At 36.4% G+C, this 23667-nt stretch overlaps 1 protein-coding gene across 10 annotated transcripts in view; it reads right to left on the bottom strand.

Moving 5' to 3' along the window:
• UBR5 (ubiquitin protein ligase E3 component n-recognin 5) overlaps nucleotides 1–23667 on the bottom strand; it is an 86226-nt gene that overhangs the window by 46723 nt on the left and 15836 nt on the right. For 7 of the 10 annotated variants that reach the window (XM_074554150.1, XM_074554177.1, XM_074554141.1 and 4 more), the window contains exons 2-12: nucleotides 21954–21998; nucleotides 21410–21491; nucleotides 21158–21234; nucleotides 20249–20368; nucleotides 17037–17226; nucleotides 15158–15317; nucleotides 8582–8731; nucleotides 6385–6596; nucleotides 1993–2109; nucleotides 1803–1913; nucleotides 941–1095 (exon numbers count right to left, since the gene is read on the bottom strand). In XM_074554150.1, coding sequence (XP_074410251.1) covers nucleotides 941–1095; nucleotides 1803–1913; nucleotides 1993–2109; nucleotides 6385–6596; nucleotides 8582–8731; nucleotides 15158–15317; nucleotides 17037–17226; nucleotides 20249–20368; nucleotides 21158–21234; nucleotides 21410–21491; nucleotides 21954–21998 — 1419 coding nt within the window. The remainder of the gene's footprint in view (nucleotides 1–940; nucleotides 1096–1802; nucleotides 1914–1992; nucleotides 2110–6384; nucleotides 6597–8581; nucleotides 8732–15157; nucleotides 15318–17036; nucleotides 17227–20248; nucleotides 20369–21157; nucleotides 21235–21409; nucleotides 21492–21953; nucleotides 21999–23667) is intronic. The other 3 variants (XM_074554156.1, XM_074554190.1, XM_074554196.1) reach the window with 2 other exon arrangements.

Here is a 23667-nt window from a genome sequence, read left to right as displayed (position 1 = left end):
AGCCAAGTATCTCCAATGCTACAGTTTAGCAGTATCTCTAGAAAGAGTAATTAAAGTGTGCCATGTCAGCCATGGAATAATGAAAGAGCCAAGAACCAGAAGTATATAAGTATAGCTTCAAGTCTACTTAAATATTTTCCAGAGTTAGTAGAATTTAATGAGAAAGCTGTTTCATACAATTAATTTTCAATGCTCTCATTTCCAGCTTATCATTGAGTATTGAGCTCATCCATGCCTCAAAGCCACTTGAACTTTAAGCATGATACATAATGCAATGACTCCTGACACACTGAAAAATAATGCATGCTGACAATGCATTAGTATTACTCAATTAATTCCCTTAAATTAGAAACTCATTTCAGAGCCCTTTGGAAGTATTATTTTTGAGGGCTTGTTTTCTGCTTTGTTTTGTCTGTGGTTCTTTGGTGTAAGCTTCTTAATCATGAAGCTATTAGTTAAAATGTTTTAACTAACATTTCATATTTTATGAAAGGGTCCGAAAGGGTTATACTTTAACAACAAACTCCAGAGGGAGCATTTGATGTTATTTCTCCCTTCTTTAAGATTTAGACCACAAACTAACAGACCAAATCTTCTAACAGAGCCAGACAGAGGAACATCGACCTCATATGTGGGTATGTTTGTTCCATATTTATAATCTGAATGACCCAAAAGGCACAGAGATTACTCTCTGATCCTGTGTAGTACTGACACATCTGAATGCTAAAGCACTTACACACATCTCCTAAAAGAATGACCTTATTCTGTTAAAGATGTTATAATTGGAAGCTTTAGGCATTAAAAAAGAGAATAAATATGTTTTATAAAGGGAACCAAAGAACAATGGTGGCTCAGCAGTTTTGCAACACTTCTCAGAGCCAGAGACATGAAGACATCCAGAGCATCCACACTGTTGTACACAACCCAAGTATTCACTTACCACCAATACAAGTTGTTCTCTAGCTGAGCACACGTGTAAAGAGCACAACAATGTAAAGAAACAATCCGTTCTCCCTGAAGCTCTGAGTATGTCTGTGCAGTGTGTTCTAATTTAGAGGCTACGGAGCTTAAAGTTTCATCTACCCATGTAGCAACCTAGGGGAGAGGGAAAGAAAGGAAAAGACAAGGTAGAGGGGGGAAAAAAAAAAGAAAAAGAAAAGTTGCACATCAGTTGCATCTTTAATGTAATATTTATTGGGTTTGGAATGGGGGGAAAAAAGGTATCACAAAACAAAGAAACAATTATACCCTTCAGAAATTTATCCCCTACCATCTTTCTTTCCCCAGAAGAAAGCTTTCCAGATTAGTTTTCCCCTCTATTTCCAGTCCTCAACCTTAACAAAAAAGGTTGAAAACAAAGGAGAAACCTGTCAAAGTATATGGATGTGTGGGTGTCTTTACCAAATCAATTTCAAGTTCACTCTAACTGGGCTGAAAAGCACATTTAGCTCACTTACTTTACATCACTGAAAGCTTCAATGTCCTTAGTTTTTCTACTAAATTTCTACAGAACATTAACAAGCTTCTCTATTCTCACACCAGAGTCAGTTCCTACTGTAAGAGCAAAAAGTCAAGTGCTTCATATCATCAGGCAGCCTTTTCACTGTTTCAGCTCTAAATCTGACAGATAGCTTTTTTTAAAACTTTTTGCATTTCATGGGCAGGAAAGGAAAGGAATGAGCAAATGAATTGAGCACTTTCTGGTGCAGATGAATCTGAAGAAACAACTTCTCTACAATATACTGCAAGCAATTGAAAAAACCCAGCTTTGTCAAATTCAGTAACCAGCAAACATTTCATACCTTGTTATTTTCCGTGGCAACAGTTGCTCTAATACTATTTGCAGAAAGGAGCACAATCTTTTCATTGGTTAACCCCAAGAACATAGCTCGTGGATGATGTAGTGAAGGATTCTTTAGAAACAAAAAAGTATTTTAGATATTCAAAGCATATAAATCATTCTGAAGGGGAATATTTAAAGCTATACAGTACCTGTGCATTTCTGTAAGGCTCTGATTCACTCCATTTCCACTGGTAGAGTTCTCCTTTACTGCTAACTGCTACGAGCTCAGAATATAGAGCTCCAATAGAAATAAACTTTGTTCCATCCTACAAACACAGAAATACAAAATCTAAGACAATGATATTATAAATATATCTATAAATGCAAAATATGAACTTGAAACTGGTTTTTTTTTCAGAGCACACATGAATGCTGAACCTGAAAATAAAGATATATCCAGACTGTCTCAAGATCATCATGCCCCGTCACACAAAACATCATTGTTTCTGATGAAGTGAGGGAATAAAGAAAGCTATTATTTCCAAGACCTTTATCAATAGCATATACATGGCAATTAACTTGGACAGTTTTTTAAGAGCTTACATGGTGCTTTGAGAACACAACGCAGCCCATAAAATTAGAGATGAGAAGATCTCTTGACTTGCAACATTGAAAAAAAATTCTGCTGGAAATTCTGGCTGTTCAAAATTAACAAAAAAGCAACATTCTACTACTTCATTGCTGAGTATATTCAGGAAAGTATCTTCCAAGCTGTCCAAGAAATCAATTATCAAATTCACTGCTTTGTCAATTAACTCTCATCTTTCACTTCCGAAAGTAAGTAACTGCAAACAACATCAAGTTTTTAAAAAATCAGTATGTTATATCTCAATAATGCATCATTATAACCTGACATGCTGGGGAAGTTTCTAATTATTGGCTATTCCTCTTGCCCTTTCCTCCTTTTTAATATTTTATCAAAACTCAGCTGGTATCTTCCTACTATTTATATGGCATCAGTTTGTTCATTTGCTTCATCCTGTACCTACAGGGACCTCACCGGTCTGATTTCCTCCCTCTGGGATTGGGTTTTGTATCAAGGCAACCATACGATGTTACAACCTCACCTCTGCAAATTCCTGTTCCTCTTTGCATTGAAACCGATCTCAAGCTACAGAGAATTGGAATGATTTCACAAAATATTAAATTCTGTTTACCGAGAAACATTTGTAACATTTCACTGCTCCTCAACAAGTGCAGCTATAGGACAAACATGCTCTTTCTGAAGTTCCTTACTACTAATAACTCACATTTTTCTTCCACTTACAGCTCCACAAAAATTTTTTAAAAAACCCAACCTAAACTAGCATAAAATCAAATGCTGTCTTCTACAGCTACAGATCTGAAAGATGATATCTGGTCTTCTCTGCAGTGGTTATCTCCCCAGATCAGTATCTTTAACTGACTCACAGGTTACAATTCACCACATTTAAGTACTTCAGCCATCTGAGGGGAAACTGAACTCAGTCAGCTACTTAAGAAGTCCCACTATCTAGTACATTTACCTGTCCTCTAAATTAGCAGACTTTTCACCACAGAAGTTTAAAAGTGGAAACACTTTTAGTTTTGTAAGGCTGGATTTACACTATTTTTTTACAGTTTTCATGCCCAGAATGCAGATTCCAAAAGGTGTGAATGTGTCCTTGAGTGACACAGGATTCATTCAGTACAGCTCTTACAAAATGCTCACCAGTATTTCTGGGAAAAAGAAAAGCAGCAGGAGGAAAGGACAGAAGCAATCACAAGCAATTTTCTTTTATACCCTGAGAAGAGTCTCTATAATTGGTTAAATCATTAGAGAACTATTTTGTTCTGGGAGGGCATCTACCAACATAGCAAAGAAGTAACACAACTACTAATCCACATCATGATTATTAATACATGCTATGACATAAACATTGCACATTCTGAGAAAGAACTGTCATCAGAACCTACTGTAGTCTAATGAGATGCATTAGACTTCATCAGCATAGATGAATCTTCAGAAGTTAGCTGGCCTAATGCCTCACAATTAAGTATGGAAGGCAATTAATTTTTGCTCCAAGACACTCTCATTTTGACTTTTCATCTTACTAACAGATCTTTTAAAAACAAACAGCTTTGTACCAGAAGCTGAATACTAGACAGACCTGCCAATGAAATTTTTTCATTCCCTTCCATCAAAATACTAGCAGTTGTGACCTAAGTGCTTCAGGATCAATGCTGCATTCACCTCCAGAGGGCCATTCACCAACTGCCCAAAGATGCACAAACAACACAACAGCTCTGTTTCTGTAAACCTGAGACTCGTGTTCAACAAATTCTGATTTCAGACCAGAGAAATTAACACACATGAAGATGATGCAGACTACTGGCAAAATCTTAGTATCTCAAGCAGAATGCACCTACTTGAAAAAACTAAAGGCTTGGTTTGCACCTAAATTACAGTCAAGCAGGAAAAGAAAGACCAGCCATACTTTACTACAGCCTTTACTACACTACCCATACATGTGGCACAAGGTTGATACAGTGCAAGTGCAAACTGACAGTGCTACAGAGTAACAAATATTCTGATATTTGAAATATCAGAAGAATGTACTCACTGATTTGGATTCCTGAGCAGTTGATGATGTTTATTTGGTGGAGAAAATGCAGTACCAGAGCAACATGTCTATACACTGTCAGTCTCAGATTGCTGGTGAAACTGATGCACTTGGGAGCACTATCAGCTTTCTAAAAGTTTCACCCGTGCCTTCCAGGTTGGTACTTCACCTCCCGCAAACAAAAGTTAACCACCCTCATCACAGCCTTCTACAGACTTCTGTCCCAAATGCTAAAGGTCCAAATAACAAAAAACAAAGGAAAAATATTTGCAAACATGACTGGTTCTTTTGTTGTGGTTTCCTGTGTGCTTTCATTTTTCCCAAGTGGAAGAGACATCTGAACTGATCTCTCTGCTAAACCATCTCTCCCAGGACTTTCCCCTTGAAGAATTTCTGTTGAAAAATACTACCAACAAAAATTCATACTGGATTTACAGCAGGAGAAGACACAGAACCATTTCTTATGAATGTTCAACTGAAAGAAATGATGCAAAATTAAATTACTTTTGAATACAAATAGAAAGCCTTTCCAGTTAGACACTGATTTATCTGGAAGCCCAGAAGCTGGGGTTTATATGAGTGCATATGCAAACAGGTAAGTGGGAAGCAGTTCAGTACACAAAGTGCACAGGAATACAGTCAGATATCACAGCAAAACAAGCAAAAAAACCCACACTGGTAACAACGGCCATAGTAATGTTACCAAAACAAAGATGATGAGTCAGTATTCCAAATCTAAACTACGTTTATTCATTGATGTTAAATTCCTGGAATGTCTCTCTAACAAGCTAGATTTTCTCATTCTAAGCTAGGGGGACGAAAGCTGCCAACTTTCACTGACAGAGAAGTTCAATGTTACTAGATAAAGAAAAACAAAACAAAACCAAACCAACAACAAACCCAAAACAAACAAAGGAAAAACACTTTAGACATAAAAGATGTGGTAAAGAGCAACTACTAGACAAACATTCTTTTTAGGTCTCTTAATTTCTCAGTCTGAATGCCCAGAAGAAGACAATTGCATCTGAAGTCTTGCTGCTGTTAGCAGAAATAAGCCTCTATATTCACCTCTGTTTTCAAGCTTTCTATCTAGATTTAGTCCGAAATGAACAGAGACAGAGAAAGAAAGTGTGACAGATCAAAAAAGGAACCTCACAGATCCCATGGACAGACAGAAATGGGAACACTAGAGCAAGTCAATAAAATTTGGTCTACTAAACATAGTTGATCACTTCCATTCTGAGGAAGCTCTTTGGTTTGGTTAGTTGGTTTGGGTTTTATTTTATTTAGGTTTTTAAATACTCATCTCCCCAAACATTTAGGTAGCTCACAAAGACAATGACCACAGGTATTCAACTACCAACATACAGCTGGTGTTTCTACTACTTTTATCTCCTGCAGTTATTATTTCTTGCCTTGAAAATGGAATTAAGGTTATAAAGAAAAACAGCTAATCAAAGCCAAAGGACTTTGAAGGAGCAACCAAGTTACTGATAAACTCAAAACACAATTGCAACCAAATGCAAATTTTTACTACTGTAGTTTAAATGCCCAATCCACTCAAACTGAAAGTATCTCTAGGAACAATAATGCTTAACGAAAAACATTTCTTTGATGAAGCATGATTTAGATTGTTTCATGAGTTTCCTACTGCCAATGCTTTGAGCACCTAAATAAATATAAGAAAGAAACAGAAAACCCTAAACCTTATGATCTACAGCAATATCTTGAAAATACACAGAGAAGAAAATTAAAGCAGTAGTAACAGAAGGGCAGTTAGAAGGGTGTCAATAATTACGTGTAATTTAACTATGTGCATAATAAGGAATATGCTTTATTACATTATCTCACAAAACTAAAATGTCATAGTCAAAAAGGCAACTCACAGTATTTATTCAGAAAAAAAAATAAACAGATCAATTGTTCAGCATGCAAATAATAGATTAAAGAATTCCATACCTTATCTGGCCACCACTGCAAGTCTTCTCCTAAAGAAACAGGACTTTGAACAGGTGTATTCTTCTTGTCCAGGTTTGGTTCCCCTTCCTTACTTGTTGAGCCTCTTTCATTATCAAATGAGGCTCCATCAAGCCACCTTCGTTCACGCAAACGTAAAACGGACTCACGTTCACGCAACAGCTCAGAGTCTCTCTCTAAGGGAAGAAGGAGAACTGGTATGCAATTGGGTCACACCAGTGGGATAAAAGTAAGCCACTCTCTAGTAAAGACCCTTCAGGATGCAACTAACAGCAGTTTAATCTACTCACACAGATTAAAAACATAGTCCTGACATGCAACATTCAACATATTAACTCTTTCAAGAATATGTACTTTAGAATCACTAAACATAAAATAAGCTAGAAATAAAGGCTTACAGTTTTTTTGCACTATGAAAATGCTAGAGAAATTTCACTTACATCATAAGAGGCCAAATACATTTAACATTTCTATTTAAAGTTTTCTAGTACAATATGCAGTCTTGCAGTTTTATCAATGTAGTTACAATAACAGAAGAATCTTAAAATCTATACAGTCTGCCAGATAGCTTTATGCAAACCAAAAAAGAGTATTTATTAGAGAGTTTCATAGCAACTTTCCCAGAAAAAAACAGTAATTTGAGAAGGTTAAAGAAAGAAAGCATTAAAAAAAGCTCTCATACATATTTGATAATCCAACCCCTTTCGTTTAAAGCAATATACTATAGGACTGGATTTAATAAATTAAAGTGTATCTGCTTTGAGTAGATTAAATGAAAACTTTTCAAGAGTCAGACAAGTTTTTAAAAGGATCCTGACAGAAAAATGTTCTTACCAAAATGCTTCCCCTCCAACTAGCCTATAAACTGTCTAAAGCCAGTACTCTGCAGTTTGCTCACGCAGAAAATTTTTTTATTCAGGTAATCAAACTAACTTTCCACAAGTCAACTACACATGGAAAACAAGGACTATGAAAATCGTGGTAACATCTTATACAGAACAACCTTTTATACAGAATAACCTTAGGAAAGGAAAAAAAAAGGAGGACTTTAGAAGGAGTTATGTCAGATGCTGAATATTCGCACATGCACATAAATGTATTTAACCTATGAAATACCTCACTTATGCTCACAAAAATCAACTGGAACTACATATACTGATGAGATGATGCATTATTATCTCATAGTTTCAATGGATTACACCAAGTCTTGGGTCTTTTGCTGTATTAGACAAATGGGAAAGTTTTTACATAAGCCAAACACGACAGCCTGTCTTACAGATGTATTTCATATGAGTACTGTACTTACTTTCCAACAAACATCACACTGGCCCTTGACTAATAACTTTGTAACAGGAACTTACATATTCAGCAATTAATGTATTAAAATATGTTCATGAAAGGTAACAAAACTGTACTAAATAAACAATCACATCAGAGGCTGGATTAAGAGTTTGGAAATACTCTAGGTATTTCTGGCAACAGCCTCAAAAAGCTAAGAAATTGCTCCATGGTCTGTTATAAATTTTTCAAATGTATAATGCTTAAAAGAAAAAATGCCCTAACACTGCTCAAGGAGCTTTTTTTAATCACCTGCCAATAGTTCTCCTTATCCAACTATAAAAACCCTTCAGAAAGTAAAATTTAGATTTCTTCTGCCTCCTTGTTATCTAAAGTTCCTCATTCCATAAAGGTAACTTCTGTAATGGAACAACTAAGGAAACATGAAGAACAGCGTACAAAGAGCAACCCAAAAGAAAGAAAGAAAGAAGAAGAGGAGGAGGAAGAAGAAGAAGAAAAAAAGGAAGTATTAAGAATGCTGCATGTCATCAATTATTTCTAATTTTTGAGCCAAATTATATATTTATATGGCAATCTATGTTAGTAGGTACATACACTACAGTTTAAAATAAACTTGACATGCAATAATTTTATAATACCTTACAATGATCAACAATTATATTTTTAATATATGACTACCAACGCTCTTGCAGAACTTACCTGCTAACAGTCAGAATTCATAAAAATTTTGATGAGCAGCAATCTACTTGTCTACTCTATATTTGACAACATAGCAGAGTCTACTTTCACATTAAATCAGCATCTAAACCACCAGTGTCTACTATCACTAGCTTTTCCCACAGCAAACTACATATTACAAAGAAAAAAGGTGCAAAATTACCTCTGGATGAGCCTAGCCTGGAAAGTGATGAGCGCCGAAAGGATGGATAACCAAAGTAACTAATATCTTCTGAAAACATAGCATCAGCATCAATAATGACACTTGGGTGAGCAGAATGTATGTCAGCATCCAGAAGAGACATAAGATCCTCTATAAGAGGAGACAAGGGTCTTAAGTGAATAATCAGCTACTTAAAACATCAGCTAGAGAGACCATCACTAAACAAATATCAAAAAAAAAAATCCTATCTATTAATTGAATTTCTGCTCTTCAGATTCACCAGTGCAAACTCATGTGCCTCCTATGCAATCACATTTACAATCAAGCTTGGTGAACTAGTGAACAAAACCAGCTTCCCTGCAAGAACTGCTCTGTCACTTACCTAACTACATTTCCCAAACACGACTTTCTCAAAACATATTGTTCTGTATCCCAGAAATTCAAACTTTTGACTGTCACTTGAAAGAACTAAAGGCACTAAAGTAAGATGGAGACATATACACACATGTGCACACACACTCAGGCATGCGATGCAGAACTCCCAGGATGACCTAGAATGGAGGGAGGACAGAGCTGACAGAGAAAGGCAGCTTTCACACAGCCGCGTCTTTGAGCCAAAGACTGCACCTTTCCCCATGCAATGTCTCTTTCAGAGAATCATGTACTCATTTAATTCACAAGCCAGCAACTTGCAGCTCTCAATACAAATCTTTAAATGGTAGCTACATGAACAACAACAGTTATCTGAAAAAAGCACAATGTTGTAATACCATGCAGTTTAAAAAGAAGACCTAAAGGCTGAACTTCAATACTGTGAGTACCCTCGCTTCTGTGCTGGAAAACTTGAGTTTCCCTGGAGTAATGATCATCATTAAAATGCAAAAGAATCTCCTTCCAGTAACTAACCTAAAGCTTCTATCCACACACAAAAGAGGCTACTGGAAATTCATGTGACTCATTGAAGGCCAGCAATATGGACTGTCAAGACAACTGAACCTGACCACCATCTTACCACAAAAGGTCAGTCCTACTCCCCTCCTCCTTTATCCCTGCAGCAGGCACCTCCCTGGGACAAGGGGGGATTCCTAAATCTAACTAGTGCATTCACCTGGCTTGAAACACAAGTTCACTAGGTTTAGAAGTAAGGTGAGGATGGATCTTCAGACTGACTTAATGGAGTAATCAGAGACCCAAATGTGGAGCTTCACCACATGCTGCAAAGATGACCAGACCCTACTGCTTCCTGCTAAAGGAAATAGTTCTGCCCTTCCCAAACCTTCAAGCAAATCTGACTTCAAAAAACAAAAACAAAACAAAAACAGAACAAAAAAAAAAAAATCAGGCTCCCTAAATTAGGTTTTACTAGCCCATACAGGCCCAAAAATCTCATCCCCAAGCAAGGGAATGGCAGGACAGTGACTTCTGGCAGCAAGACAACCTCATCAGCTTAAACCACCCACAAATCCCATGTGAGGCTATACAGAGACTCCCTTCAGGGAACCTGGCAGCAGCACGATTCCTGCACATCCAGTTCTCAGCCTCTATCTCATAGGCATAAAAGGAAACAGTGGCTAGAAAACAAGCATTCTTGACAGCAGAATCTGATTATTATGGGTCTTTTTCTCAGTGTCTGGAATGAAATGGAGGGAGGGAGGAACCCAAAGTAGAGGGTATTAAAAAACTGAAAGGAGCCAGAAGTCTGCTCTTAGAGATGGTATTAATTCACTTAAGACTTTCAGATTCCTGAACATCAGAATATTCATCCTTGTATTTCTAAACTCTCATCTACAAGAAATGCAACACATACCACAAAATGTCCACAGAAAAACAGCACTGTAAACCAGCAAGCACAGTGGGTTCAAGGTAAGACCTACATAAATGTTTTTTGCATTAATTAAGTAATCCACTCAAGTGTAGGCTGGGCTTCTAAAAGCACACCATTTGTGAGTCCATAGTTCACACAGTACACTTTACAAAATCATCCATGACAGGCTGCTTGGAGATCTTAGAAAGAAAATTCACATTTGGCAAACAGGCTTTATCTAAAACAGTTCAGATCACTCAGAGTACCCTTACCCTGCCTGCTACTGGCTTTCCACAACTATAAACATGCAGTACACCTCACCTTCAGTGTCAACCTGTAAGTAACAGACTTTCAGAGCTGGGAACACAGATGAGATTCTGCTGTATTTCCCAATATTGACATATTGCTCCCTCCTCCCACAACCATCTTTTCATAGGTAAGCTCCAACCCCTCCATACTCTAGGCAACTAGTTCTGATATCTTCTGGTCAGTGTCCAGGAAAAAAAACTGCAATTAACTTTGATCTCTTTCTAGGAACCAAACTGCCCAGTACAGAAAAGAACTTTCTGCCCTCATTCAAAACAGACAATACTGGAGTTTTTAAGGTAAGCTATGTGAGAAATCCTCTCGACAGAAAACACACACTAACTTTTAACACACACATACACACACACCTTCCACCAGCTCAGGCATCTTGAGTTTAGCTGTGTTTCCAAAAAAAAAAAGTAAAAATTCAAGTATCAGACGTAAGAACCAAAACTATGTGGCTTTGGGCTAAATACGCATTAAGATGAGTAACGAAATGAAGCCTTTTCTTACCCTCTTATTTCAGCTTCAAATCAGATTTTAATTTTCTTCCAGTATTTCTGAAAGAGATCCCCCTTCTTCCATTTTCTATATCAGCAAAGAAAGGTGCTAAAACCAGTAGGGATAGGAGCCAAATCCACTCCCCTTCAAACATCACTGGAATTTTTTTAGCGCTGTGAAAACACAGATACTGCAAGGCTACATCCAGTTTAAGAATCCAGAGTTTTAAAAAAATGAAACAAAACAAAATAAAAAAAAACCAAAAAAACATTCTCTATGTCTTTATTTTCCTGCTCTTCAGACAAATCCTGTGGGATTATATCATTCATCTTGTGCAGTGTTAGACCAGAAGCAGACTATTCCCTTCACATCTAGGTGTGATACTTCTGATGAACCTATTTTTGTAAGAAAATATCTATGATTCACTACTAAATACCAAAGAAAATTGGAAGGAAAAAGATATCCAGTTCAGAGGAAAAAAACAAAACATCAAATAGCATTATCACCGGATTAATTAACTGAAGGCGTTGCTTAGATCAATTCTGATCTCAAGTAGAGCTCCCTTTAAACTTTCTACCTTAAGGGTACAATCATAAGCTCTCTCCCCTCTTCTCAGCTGCACACTTTTATGAAATATTCAAGTATTCAATGTCTTCAGTACCTCCTCCTCTTTCAAGTTTGGATTAAATTGGCAAAACTGTGACAGTGAAGGGAGAGAAACATTTGTTTTGGTTTCCTAGGAAACTAGACTAAAACACAACTCTAGAATTCATTCTTGATAAGATAATATTTATTCAAAATATTACCCAACTTGAAGTTCACAAAAACAGAGAGAAAAAAAACCAACTCAACAACAAAGAAAACCAAACCACAACAACAAAACCACAAAAACCCCCAACCCTATTATTTAATTGTTTTCCCTAAAGGCAAACCACTGAGCTGATCCTACATTAGGCTGTAGCTCCCATTCCCCTCCCTGGAAGTCAGCACAGGAAGCCTTGCTGAAACATCAGCCCATCTCTCTCTCCTCTGCAAAGCAGCCTGGATGTTGTCAAACCCACACTTCACAAGTCCCACCAGTGAGAACCCATTGTACCATGCACAAGTTACTGAGCAAATATGCACTTCTCTGAACCGCACAAACAACAAAAACTTCTAACATCTACAGCATCTCTATCCCAACCATTACCAGAACATAAAGCCTACAAGAACCCTCTAATACAGCCTGGTATGAGCCTCATAGAGGCTGTTGAGTCTTTCCTGCGAGAAATGAACTTGTTCTATATATTTTTACCTTGATTATTCTCCTTATGTATTTGTTATGAAACAAATGAACCCACAGTCCTCTCTCCTAACTATCATAGAACAAAAGAAACAGGACTCGATTAGAAAAGCCAAAAATCAAAGTACACTGAGACCCAAAAATAAATATTTAAGAGACACTCATTGACAGCAATCTGTACAGAAAAGTAACATTCTGCTCTTCACTTAAGACATTTTGAGAATTTAGGAAGGATTGAAACATGTTCTTTGCTACCTCAAAAAAAAGTCAGATGCATAAAGTTTACAATACTAATAATATATGATCTATTAAACAAGAATATATTAATTTCACAGTACTTGGAAAGTATCTCAGCTTATTAATGATTTTTTTTTAATTACATGTAAAGTGCTTTAAAAAATTTCTCTAGCTTGGAAAGCTTAGAGAACTAACCCCTAAATTTAAGGGTCACAAAGCATCAGACATGCAAAAGGCAGAAAGACAAAATCAACATATGCTTTTAATTGAAATGCAAGAGCCTCAAAAGTCCAGAGGCAAATTCTGTCTTCTCGCTTGCTTTTTTGTGCTTGAAATGAAAATCAAAAAGCTTTAAAGCATAATTTGGCATAATTTTAAAAAAGGTTCTTTAACTTTAAGAACAATAAAAAAGCCTAAAGATTGAATGCATATAGCATGTATCAGTTATCCACAGTTTTCTCTGATGATGTTGTATTTCCAAAGGGGCACCCAGATGGGAGATGGCAAGTGAAAGCAGGAAGACTGCAAAGTTTCTAGAGCAAAAATACTTTTAAAAAGAGCTATAGGAAACTTGCTCTGGCCATTTTGGTTTTCCTGAAAACTAGCTTGCATGGTCATGTGACACAAGCAAAGCTGCTAATTTTTACTACTCAAGGTTTCAACAGAAACAGCACTGCCTAGTGTTCAGCTAGATTTCTGATCAGTTTCAAACTGATCATACCAAACTAATTAATTTCCGTGCAACAAACTGTTTTTCACCCGTAAAACTTAGGATGCACATTCTACAAATCAGAAATTACATCTCCAAAGAGTGGCGTTAAGACAGATCAAGTGTCATTTCAGCCATCATTTCCATATATTTTCCCATAAAAACTGGGAAAAAAATAACCCAATTTCTCTGTGGGGTAAAACAGGGAAAAAACCTAATTTTAGGACATTGCAATCCATTACAGGAAATTTACTCTGAACAGGGAAGAAGATTTAAAGATTAAGCCAAGGAGAAAATTTTTCTCTGGACATCCAGTGAGGACAAGGAAACTCTGCATATCACTTTAACCCATCTCAAACAGATGAGACTCATAGACTGTAGTGGAGGCACCTTCAAATAAATGTTACCAGTCACAGGTTGTCAGACAGTCCCTATTAATCGATCCTTAGGATTACAAGAGGTACTTGGAGAACAGCTGATGCTGTTGAAGGCTGGCTAGTACGGTTAAAAGCACTAATTTACAGTAGAAGTTCCTAACTGTGATTTATCTTCCTAAGGTCAATTCTGGAGGAATGCATTTGGGTATCCTTAAGACTGAGAAGTGCTTTGAACACTTGGAAACATCTGAGATTTAACTTCCTCCAGTGCGTCTGTCTAATCCTATTAAGCTGATCACCAAAAAATAAGACTGAGATTAAAGATTTTTCACCCCTTTCACCAAAAGAGTCTTGATTCTACAGCAAAATAAAGATGTTTGACAGATGCAACTAAAACTAAAATAAGCAAAATGAAATGCAAAGCTTTTGTTGCAGAAATTAAAAAAAACTCATTCTCTAATCACATGACTGACAAGCTAAAGATGGACGAAGCCCATGAACCTTCCTGGTGAACCAGATGAGCAGAAAGAAAAAACCAAAATACAACCATTTATTAGAAAAATATCAAAACATCATTTTGACACACAGAAGAAAAGCTACTATGTAGTCAGAGTTCAGATGTGTTCTTTTCGTGCAGTGCAACTAACACAACCCTGGATTTGGCTGTTATGTTTTCCAATCTGTTCTCTCAGCAAGAAAAGACTGCCTAAATTATTTAGCCAATGTAAAAGAAGATTCAAAGTCTTTTATAAAAAGCAATTTTATGGGACAGGGAGTATTTCAAAGACAGCTGCATTTACATTACAGGATTTTGCCATTATAGCCAGAACAGCATTTATAAGGGGAACCTGAGATGAAGAGTAAAGTCTCGATCTAACTGTAACCACAGTAAAGTGTTTTGCCCTCTATTAAAGCTTCTTAATTTTAGAAAAGCACGTAATTTTTGCTCTAAAAACTTTTATGAATATTAAGAATATATGTTAGTAGTAAAAAACATGCAAGTCACTAGAAAGTTTTAGAATTAGCTTTTATGAGCAAGCCACACAGCAGTCTCAGCATCTCACTGAGCAGCAAAATAAACGAAAGTAATGCCAGTGTTACAAAGCCTGGGATCCTAAAAAACCCCGTAACTTTCATGCCCCTCAACAAACACTATCAACAGTTATTCTTCAGTGGCTATTCTAATCCCTCAAGACATCCCAGTCCATCTTTTGTTTTATACATCTTTAGACTTTGTTCCTATAAGCAACAATTGTCTTCGCTGTGTACCTTGCACAGCACAGAACTCACTGTCAGTACTCAAATACAGAAAAATAAGAACATGTTGGTGATTTTTTATCAAAAGTTGCAGGATACAAACCTCCAGGAAGATATGATTCACTTGCTGTGTCATCCCCATCATCTCCATCTTCATCATCACGACTCAACAAATTATTTACAGCAAGGTTTACATCAAGATTTGTTCGTTGGAGTTCTCGAATAATAATACTTCTGGACTTCCCTTGCAAAACAACTTGTGCCTAGAAGAGCAAAGTGAATTGGTTACTGGCCATTCTCAGATCAGCAACCCCTATTTATAAGAAAATGCTAAAGTCTAAAGAAAGTCTAATAAGAATCACAAGTCAATAACAGTACATACAGACAAAGGCTCCTATCAATTTTTCACAGTGTCATCTACTTGATATCCAGCCTTCTCTCAGCTCCAGTTAGGTCACTGAACCCCAACTTTGTCACTAAATTTTCTAACAGAATCTTAGAATCTACTTCTTGGAATGTTTAATGCTGCAGTTAAATAATAAGTATAATCTGGTTTTGAGAGTTTCTGCACGTTTCTATAAAAGGGTTTAAACTTAGTATGCCAATCAACAGTGTTTGCAATCAATTGCTGTGCCAAAACTACACTTCAATCCCTTTTACATGGGTTTCTCTTTCCACTGTCCTTCAAACAAAACCACTTTAATGACTCTATTTTCCTCATCATTCTGTTTCTAAAGGCTTATCATCAGCAGTTTCTGCAACACTGAAGTTTTTATTAACAAAGTGCAAATGTAGATAAAACCTCCCAAACATCAAGTACAACAAATTTACAAAAAAAGAGAGAAACTCTGATTTATTCCACTGACCCTAGGACTCAGAGTACTTTGTTTCTCCAGACTAGCCTCTACCAAATGTCAGATTATAAGAGTTTTGAAAGATCAGAAACAAAAAAATGTAAGAAACAAGTACTGAGTACTTTAACAACAGAGTAAAAATAAGACACCAAATAAAATGGTCTGCTGGCAAGCAAAAAAAACCAAATTCTCATAGCACACAAAGGTAAATTTTTTGTCATAAACTTCTATGCCAGAAGTGTACAGATTTTTGAGACTTCCTAGAGTCTACAGACCATCTGCTAAGATCTTTCCCATTGTTCTGCTTTCAAGTTACCTCAAAAATGTTTCAGACGCCTTCTATTGTAAAGGTAAACAAAGTACGTTATTTAAAAATAAAATTAAATAAAGAAGGCAAAATATCACAGCAAGGGAAGTAAAGCAGATTATCTTTTGCCTAGCAACTAACTTCTGTATTTCAAATGTCAACCAGGAACTAGTTCTAATCTAATAGTTAAAATGCATTAACTAGTCACATATTTTGAATGTATTCTTTTCTTCAAATATAGAAGAAAATGTTTGAATAGACTGAAGTGCCTCTTCAGACTTTAGTGCATTAAAAGGCAAAAGCAGAGCAATATATACCCAACATTCATAAAAGTCACATTTATAAAAAATTAAGCAGAGGTGTCCATGAAGAAATATTATCAGTATTTTCAAGAGAATAAATAAATTTTCTATCTTTCATTTACATCTGAAATGGATCATTCTTTCTATCAAACACAAAAAAAGTCAATCTGCCTTCCTTCACTACATTCCTTCAAGAAACTTCATATTTGATATTATTCTCAAATATCTGATTCTCTCACTAAATCTCCCCTCTGCAATCAAACACAGCCCTCCTCATCTACATTAAATATATACCTTGTCTTGGGTGACATTTGGAAATGAAAATTCTAACTCTAATCCAAAAGTCTATCACTTCCACTACGTACTTAAGAATAAAACCAAGTCAGATAAGGAAAGTCAATTTCTTCAATTGCATGCCATTACTCCTTGGAGAACAGGTACTACGACAACACGTTCTGGTACACATGCTCTGAGAAGCTCTGCAAGTTTTTGGCAACAAGCAGTTTCTAGTTCACACACCTGTGAAATGAGTTCCTCTGGAATGACTGATGCTGGAATCACTGGCTGTGGCTGACTCCCCAGCAGTCCAGATCCTCGGTCACGTCCTGTGCGTATGACTCTGGTCTGCCTTCGAGAGTCTCGAGCTCCAGCAGATGATCTACCAGAAGATCCTCCTCCACTTCCACCAACCCCTGAACTCCAGCGACTTCTAGAAGATTCAGATTATTTGGTTTTTTAATACAGCAGCATACCTCAGGGACTACTTCAAACATCTTTAGTTTTATTACTAATAACTTATTAACACCCTCTGAAAAATACTGCAGCTTGATTTCACAGACAAATGCTATAAAAGTAACTCTCAAAACTAGAAAGAACAAGAACACCAGGAAATTGATAAAGTTCTGAAATATGCAGAAGAAATAAAAAAAAGGACTCCAGCTGGAACTTGCATTCCTTCCCACTCATATAGCTGCGTGGTTGTACACATACATGAACACATAAAAGGATCAATTCCCAGATTTTCTAAAAGCAGCAGTAGCAGCAGCATAACATTTAACACTTATCTGTCAATTTCCTGCTATAAAAGCACACATGCACCAACTTCACTGTCAGTGCCTCTGACAGAACATCACTATGCTTAGGTGGATCTTCTAAAGATTCTGATACTTGATTTACATTAAAAAATTGGCTAAGATTATACTAGAAAAATCAAGTAATCTTCTCTACAGCAAAAGAAATTTTACCCTAGATAGCTCTCTGATCCTCAGGAATAGTTTTCAAGAGATACTCTACTTTTTACATATTCCTATTGCAGAAATCAACAACTGCACACATTGCAAAAACATGCCTTAACTGACTGAACAGTTTCTTTGTTTCTACAAATCAGCATCAAAATAAGGCAACAAAAAGACAGTGATTTGTAGAAATAGACATCTCACCTTCATTACAATTATCCATTAATAATTATCACCACAGAACTATGTCAATTGAATCTGCTCTGAATTTAAGACAAGATAATCTGCTGCCATGAAAGATGAGAGACTCTAGCTTGTTCTTCAAGGTTAGCTAAGCTTTATCTTGTAATACACCTTAAAGGTTACTGGATATGCTATTACTGCTACTTAATCTGTAGCAGCAGACCCTTCCTGCTATCAACCACTTGAAGTCTCAAACTCCTTTCAATAAATACATTTAAAATTAGACATGAAAATAAAGATATGTTCTCTGAAACAGTATCTAATAAATTTACATTAAAAGTCTATCAAAAGCTATTAAAAGCTAATTATGTAAGAATACTTGTCTTGTGTTGTATGCCTTCAGTTGATTACTAGCACCCTTTTTTAATTGAGTTTTCTTTTTCCTCCTGACAAGCCCCTGCAATCACAGACTAACTCGAGTGTCTTGCTTAAGACAAGGCTCTGTCAGACATCTACATTTTCAGAACTCTAGCTAGCATACAATGACAAGACAAAAAGCAGTTCAATTATGTCTTTAGGAGTAGTCTTGTCTCAAGAGTTAGAAACAGAATTCTAAAAAATAAAAAAATACTACTGAAAACAGAAAAAAGAAAGAAAAAATACTAAAGAATGTGACATTTTAAATAAAATGAGCCACTTAAACTGTTCCAAAGGTGGGAAGGTGCGTGAGAGGAAAAGAACTGGGGTGAGGGAAAGTCAAATTCTACCTATAGAGCAACTTTCAATTCAACACTCTGCAGGGAGGTGTGGGGTTAAAGAAAAAGTTCTATATTAGATAGTAATACTCACTACAGATTTCTACTTTAAGTTATAAACTATCAATGGCATCATTCAGACATCTAACAGTTAAAACCATTTCTATTTGTGTAACAATCCAAATATTCCCTGTGAGTCCTACCCTGGCCCTGTTAAGGCAAATAACTTTGCTATTAAAGTCATCTAAACCTAAAATAAATATTAATATAGAAAAGAAATCTTTCTCATTTCTGTTCACTTACTAGTTTACCACATCTCTCTACTATGCAGCAGCATGCTGGCAATTTTCCAAATCCAGTTACCTACTCTAATGGCTCTACAGTTTGAATGGGTTTAGATTCAATTTATTAAGATAATTATTCCCTCCATTTAACAGACTAGCTGTCTGACTATAGTGCTTACTCCTATTCTACTAGTTCAGTGACTTTCAGCTACCTACTTCTGAGACATTCAAGAGAAGACATTAGGAACACTTCAGGGTTAATCTAAGATTCAAACAATTTTAACACATTATGCTTAGCTAAGAATAAGGAGGGAAAAAAAAGTGTTACATGTCCCACAATAAGTTCTTAAACATGACAATACTAGTTTATCTTTGATGTTTAACACATGGATTTTTAGGTTAAGATGCATAATGATTTCAGAAAAAAAAAGGGAAGGTTATGGGTTATTCTTCATGCAACTAAGGCCCAACTGAAATTAGTTGATTTGGTAATAAAAAAAACAAAAAATTTTCTGGAAAATCATGGAAAATATGTAGTTCCTTCCTCTTAACAAATCATTCACATGCAGAAACCACAGTTCTTATTACTGCAGTCAGTAAAATTAGGAAGCAGCATAGTTAGACATGTCTTACAAAAACACATAACAAAGAGATCACTGTCATTATGGAATGTAAATCACATTTCTATAAAAAGGGACACCATCAATTTAAAGGTAATGACAAGAAATCTGGATCTATACAGTACATTTTGCATACAGTACAATTTTAAAGGTTCTGAGAAACAGCCTTTTCCAAATGTTCCTTTTTCATTACTATGAATAGGACCCTGGCTATCAAAACACCATTTATGACTTGGGGCAAGGGAGTGGAAGGCACAAAACAATGGAGCCCATAATGAAGGTTCTTCCTGCACAAATGCACTCATTTCACTGTATTCTCCTGGCCTATCATGGTTTAAATTGATAGTGTCCCTTAAAGACTGTTTTTCAAAAATCAAGGAACTAAAAAACATTCAAAAGAAGACAACACAGCCCAAACCAAGTTATTCATCACACATATATGAAAAATTCTCTGTATCCTATGTGCTGAAGGGTCACTTAAATGTCTGTTATTTTAACCAAGTCAATAAGGTTTTTTTTTTGTTATACCCTACCTACACAACTGCTGTGGTTATACGTTTCCTTAGACATACTGCATACAACTTATATATGTGTATACACATATACTCAAATATGGAACAAACAGATTGCAGCCTCAATCCTATCAAAACTTACCCAAGGGTGTTGCCTGCCAGTCTGCCCAGAGTTTCAGAACCAGACAGAAACCATGGGGAGTCACTAGTCCTGCCTGGCCTGGATGTCCTTCCTGCCCCTGAGCCACTGCTCAACTTTGAACTGAAAGTAAAAGATGGTAAATCAGTCACAAAACAATCCCAAATGGGTTAAGAACAAAACCTGGAATCCCAGGTTGAAATTCTCAGGGACTTAGTCTGGTAACATACCAGCTTAAGCAACACCCTTGGGGAATATTCCAAACTAATCTAACTGTATATTAAGAAGTACACTGGAAAAAGAAAGTGGAAAGCATGCCTAACAGACCTTACGTACATCAGCAATCCATAATAGCACAGATGCAAATACATACTAAGCTAATTAGTGATTGGAGTTAGCCACTGTGCTAAATTTCCCATAAGTGTATATGTACAAATTGTAATCAGCAGGTGTTCTATCTATAAACCTGAGCCTGAGTATGCTACTTCAATATTAAGTGGTTTAAATTCAAATGTGAACCATTAATTAGTCCTATTAAGGGGGACTTACCTGGACTAAGGACCACAGATCTAGAAAGTGAGCCTTGCCAGATGGGACTACTTTCAGAGTGGATTCTACATTAAGCTTAACAGTTTAACACAGCTTCTTTCTTAAGGATTATTTTTGGAGTAGCTTGTTTCTTCAAATTGAAGAGAGCCTGTCTCACTTCTTTCAGAATTACATATACTATTTCTTCCTACACCAGTTTGTCAAGCTAGGCTGTTTGGCTGCATCACCATAACCACCATGTCTCTACTCAAAGTACCCATTCCAAAATCTACTTTGAAAACAAACAAATAAAAACAAAATCAGAAAAGCAGCTGAGCTGCTTAGTGAGTTCAAAAAATATCCTAGAAGAAAAGCATTCCTTACCCATCACTATTCTCAGGTTTACCCAATTCCAATCTGTCTGGTTGAACTGAAAAACCAATCCTGCAGACTCTACCATCCTGTATTTAGAAAAAGAAAAGCAAATGTTCAAAACTGAAATGTAAGTCAAGTTTACCCAAAAAATTAAAACATGAGTCCTCAGTTATTGAAGAGTATTAATCATTTTAATATTAAAATAACTAATTTAACTGTATGGTTTCAAGTTTGTTATCTGAGAAGATTTCAGGAACTTACCTCCAGAAGAAATGCAGCGTGATTTGGTCCCACCACACACTGTTTAATAGTGGCCTGTTCCAATACATTCAAAGGCGGGTGGCTGAAAATAAAAAGTGAGAATTTATAGTATTTTAGAACTTTTGAAGTCTGGAAAAAAAAAATCAAGCTGTACATGAAAGGAAAAATGTGCAGTGGTGGCTACAAATACAAAAGAAACTTTCAAAAATTACTAAACATGCATTAATTGAAGCACACAGCACATAAAATACAGGGAAAAGATCTTAAAAGATGATAGTTTTCACTTAATCTGATCAGCAATAACAGGGTTTATACCTCATATTAAGAAGTCATTCTGTAATGAAGATTTTAATAATACAATTTATCATAACTGAGAACCTCTCATTTTCTTCCTGTGTTATCTGAAGCATGTCTGGACTTCAGTATCAGTAGCACTGAGGATTTCTAAGGCTCCATCACCTATTGTAAAATCTTCTGCTTCTTGTTGCTGTTAGAAAAAATGTACTTTCCTAAATTATTTACAGCAGCATATGATATGCCTTACCTGTTTAAATTGTATTTGTTCAGCTTCTCTGAAACTTCCCTTAATCTGAAACAGAAAGAAACAAAGCTGTTATTTGATTATGTACTCCACAGTCCACAACATCCACTCACACAGCATATTTATGATGCCATGGGAACAACTTACCACCACATTTATTGAAGTTTAATATAAATACTACTTGGTGCTGGGAGGCTGTTTTACTTTGGAGTTTAACCCTTGCCACAGAACCAATGTTTGCTTGCATTTCTGCGTGTTTTGCAAGTCACTATCAAGAAAACTACTCTTGCCTTGTTACAACCATTTACAATTTCATGCACAAAATAAACATAAAAAGCAATGACCAGGAACTGTAGATATACTTGTATTTCCTTGTACAAGATTGAATACAGTATCCCAGAGGAGAAAGGATTATAATCTTCTAGGAAATCCAAGTATGTGGCACGTGAGAGCCAAAAATATGACAGTATATTCCCCAAAACAGAAAACCCAAAGAAATAGGTGAACAAAAGTCAACAGCAAAAGGGACAAAAACAAATTCTGACTAACAGAAGAAACCAGAGAAGCATCACTATTTATAGGGTTATGTGGAACATTACCTTGACTAAAGGTAGACAATGTTTCCAAAAGCTCAAAATATCAGAGCACAAGAAAGGGCCAACCCATGTACTACTCCTGCTTACAGGATACTGCCTCCAAAACCAGAAAGCAACAGAGTGATTTCTGAGGTAACTTCCAATCCTCTGAGGAAAGATCCTCTGTGGGCAGCAAAGACACTGGAGTACTATCAGGGAAGCATGTCAATTAAAGCTCGGGTCCCTTTCTTCCCAAAGAAGACAAGCAACCTGAAAAACCCCCAAAGAGCTTCCAATTATAGTCAGAGAACTTGCATTTTATCAAGATATAAAACCAAGACTAATTCTGTAAAAATTGTGTAAGGTCTTCTAAAAAAGATTTTAAAAATCTCAGCTTTGATACTATGTTCATCCTAGCATAAATCAGTAACATGTTTCTAAACCTAGCAAAAAGACAGGCACACCAGCACTGTCTTCCTCTGAATCCATGCCTTAAAATCCTCCATTTTTACTTGCTTCATTTCAGTTTCTACACACAGACTATGGACATCAGACTTCAGCTACTGGCAAACCCTGAGCATGAGAAAGAAAACAGACTAGAGGTCCAAACAGTGAAATCTTAACATTAGCAACAGTGTTTAACTCCAAAGTACTTGTCCTAAGGGGGAAAAAAAAAGAAAATAAATCTCTAAATCTGTTTGAGAAACAAGGTATTTTATACTGATACAAGTAACTTCCAAGCCCAAGAAGAAGGGAGAAGTGAAAAGAAGACAGCAGGAGGGAATTGAATGTGTTTAGAATTGCCTTTTGCTATCCAAGCCAAGCTGCCAATCTGTAAGTAGGCGATTTCACACTCCCAATTTCCAGCCACAACTAATTCACACAGGCCAAGAGTACATAGGCAGACAAGGTTTCTGTGAAGATAACCCACAAAAGCAAGAGAAAACACAAACTTCCCATGCTATCTGTGCAAAAGGTACCCCACAAGAGTTAACTACTGTGGGAGACTATGGAATGAACCCCGAGTTGAACAGCATACACTCCTCACCTTACCACATGGTTTTATACAGCAAGCAGGGATTGCTGGGTGATATCTGACAAGTTAAACATCCCTGAAGTTCCATGTCTTGAGTTTATCACCT

This window comes from Zonotrichia albicollis, chromosome 1, assembly GCF_047830755.1.
Source record: "Zonotrichia albicollis isolate bZonAlb1 chromosome 1, bZonAlb1.hap1, whole genome shotgun sequence".
NCBI classification, from domain to species: Eukaryota; Metazoa; Chordata; class Aves; order Passeriformes; family Passerellidae; genus Zonotrichia; species Zonotrichia albicollis.
This window is presented reverse-complemented; position numbering and strand designations above follow the sequence as displayed.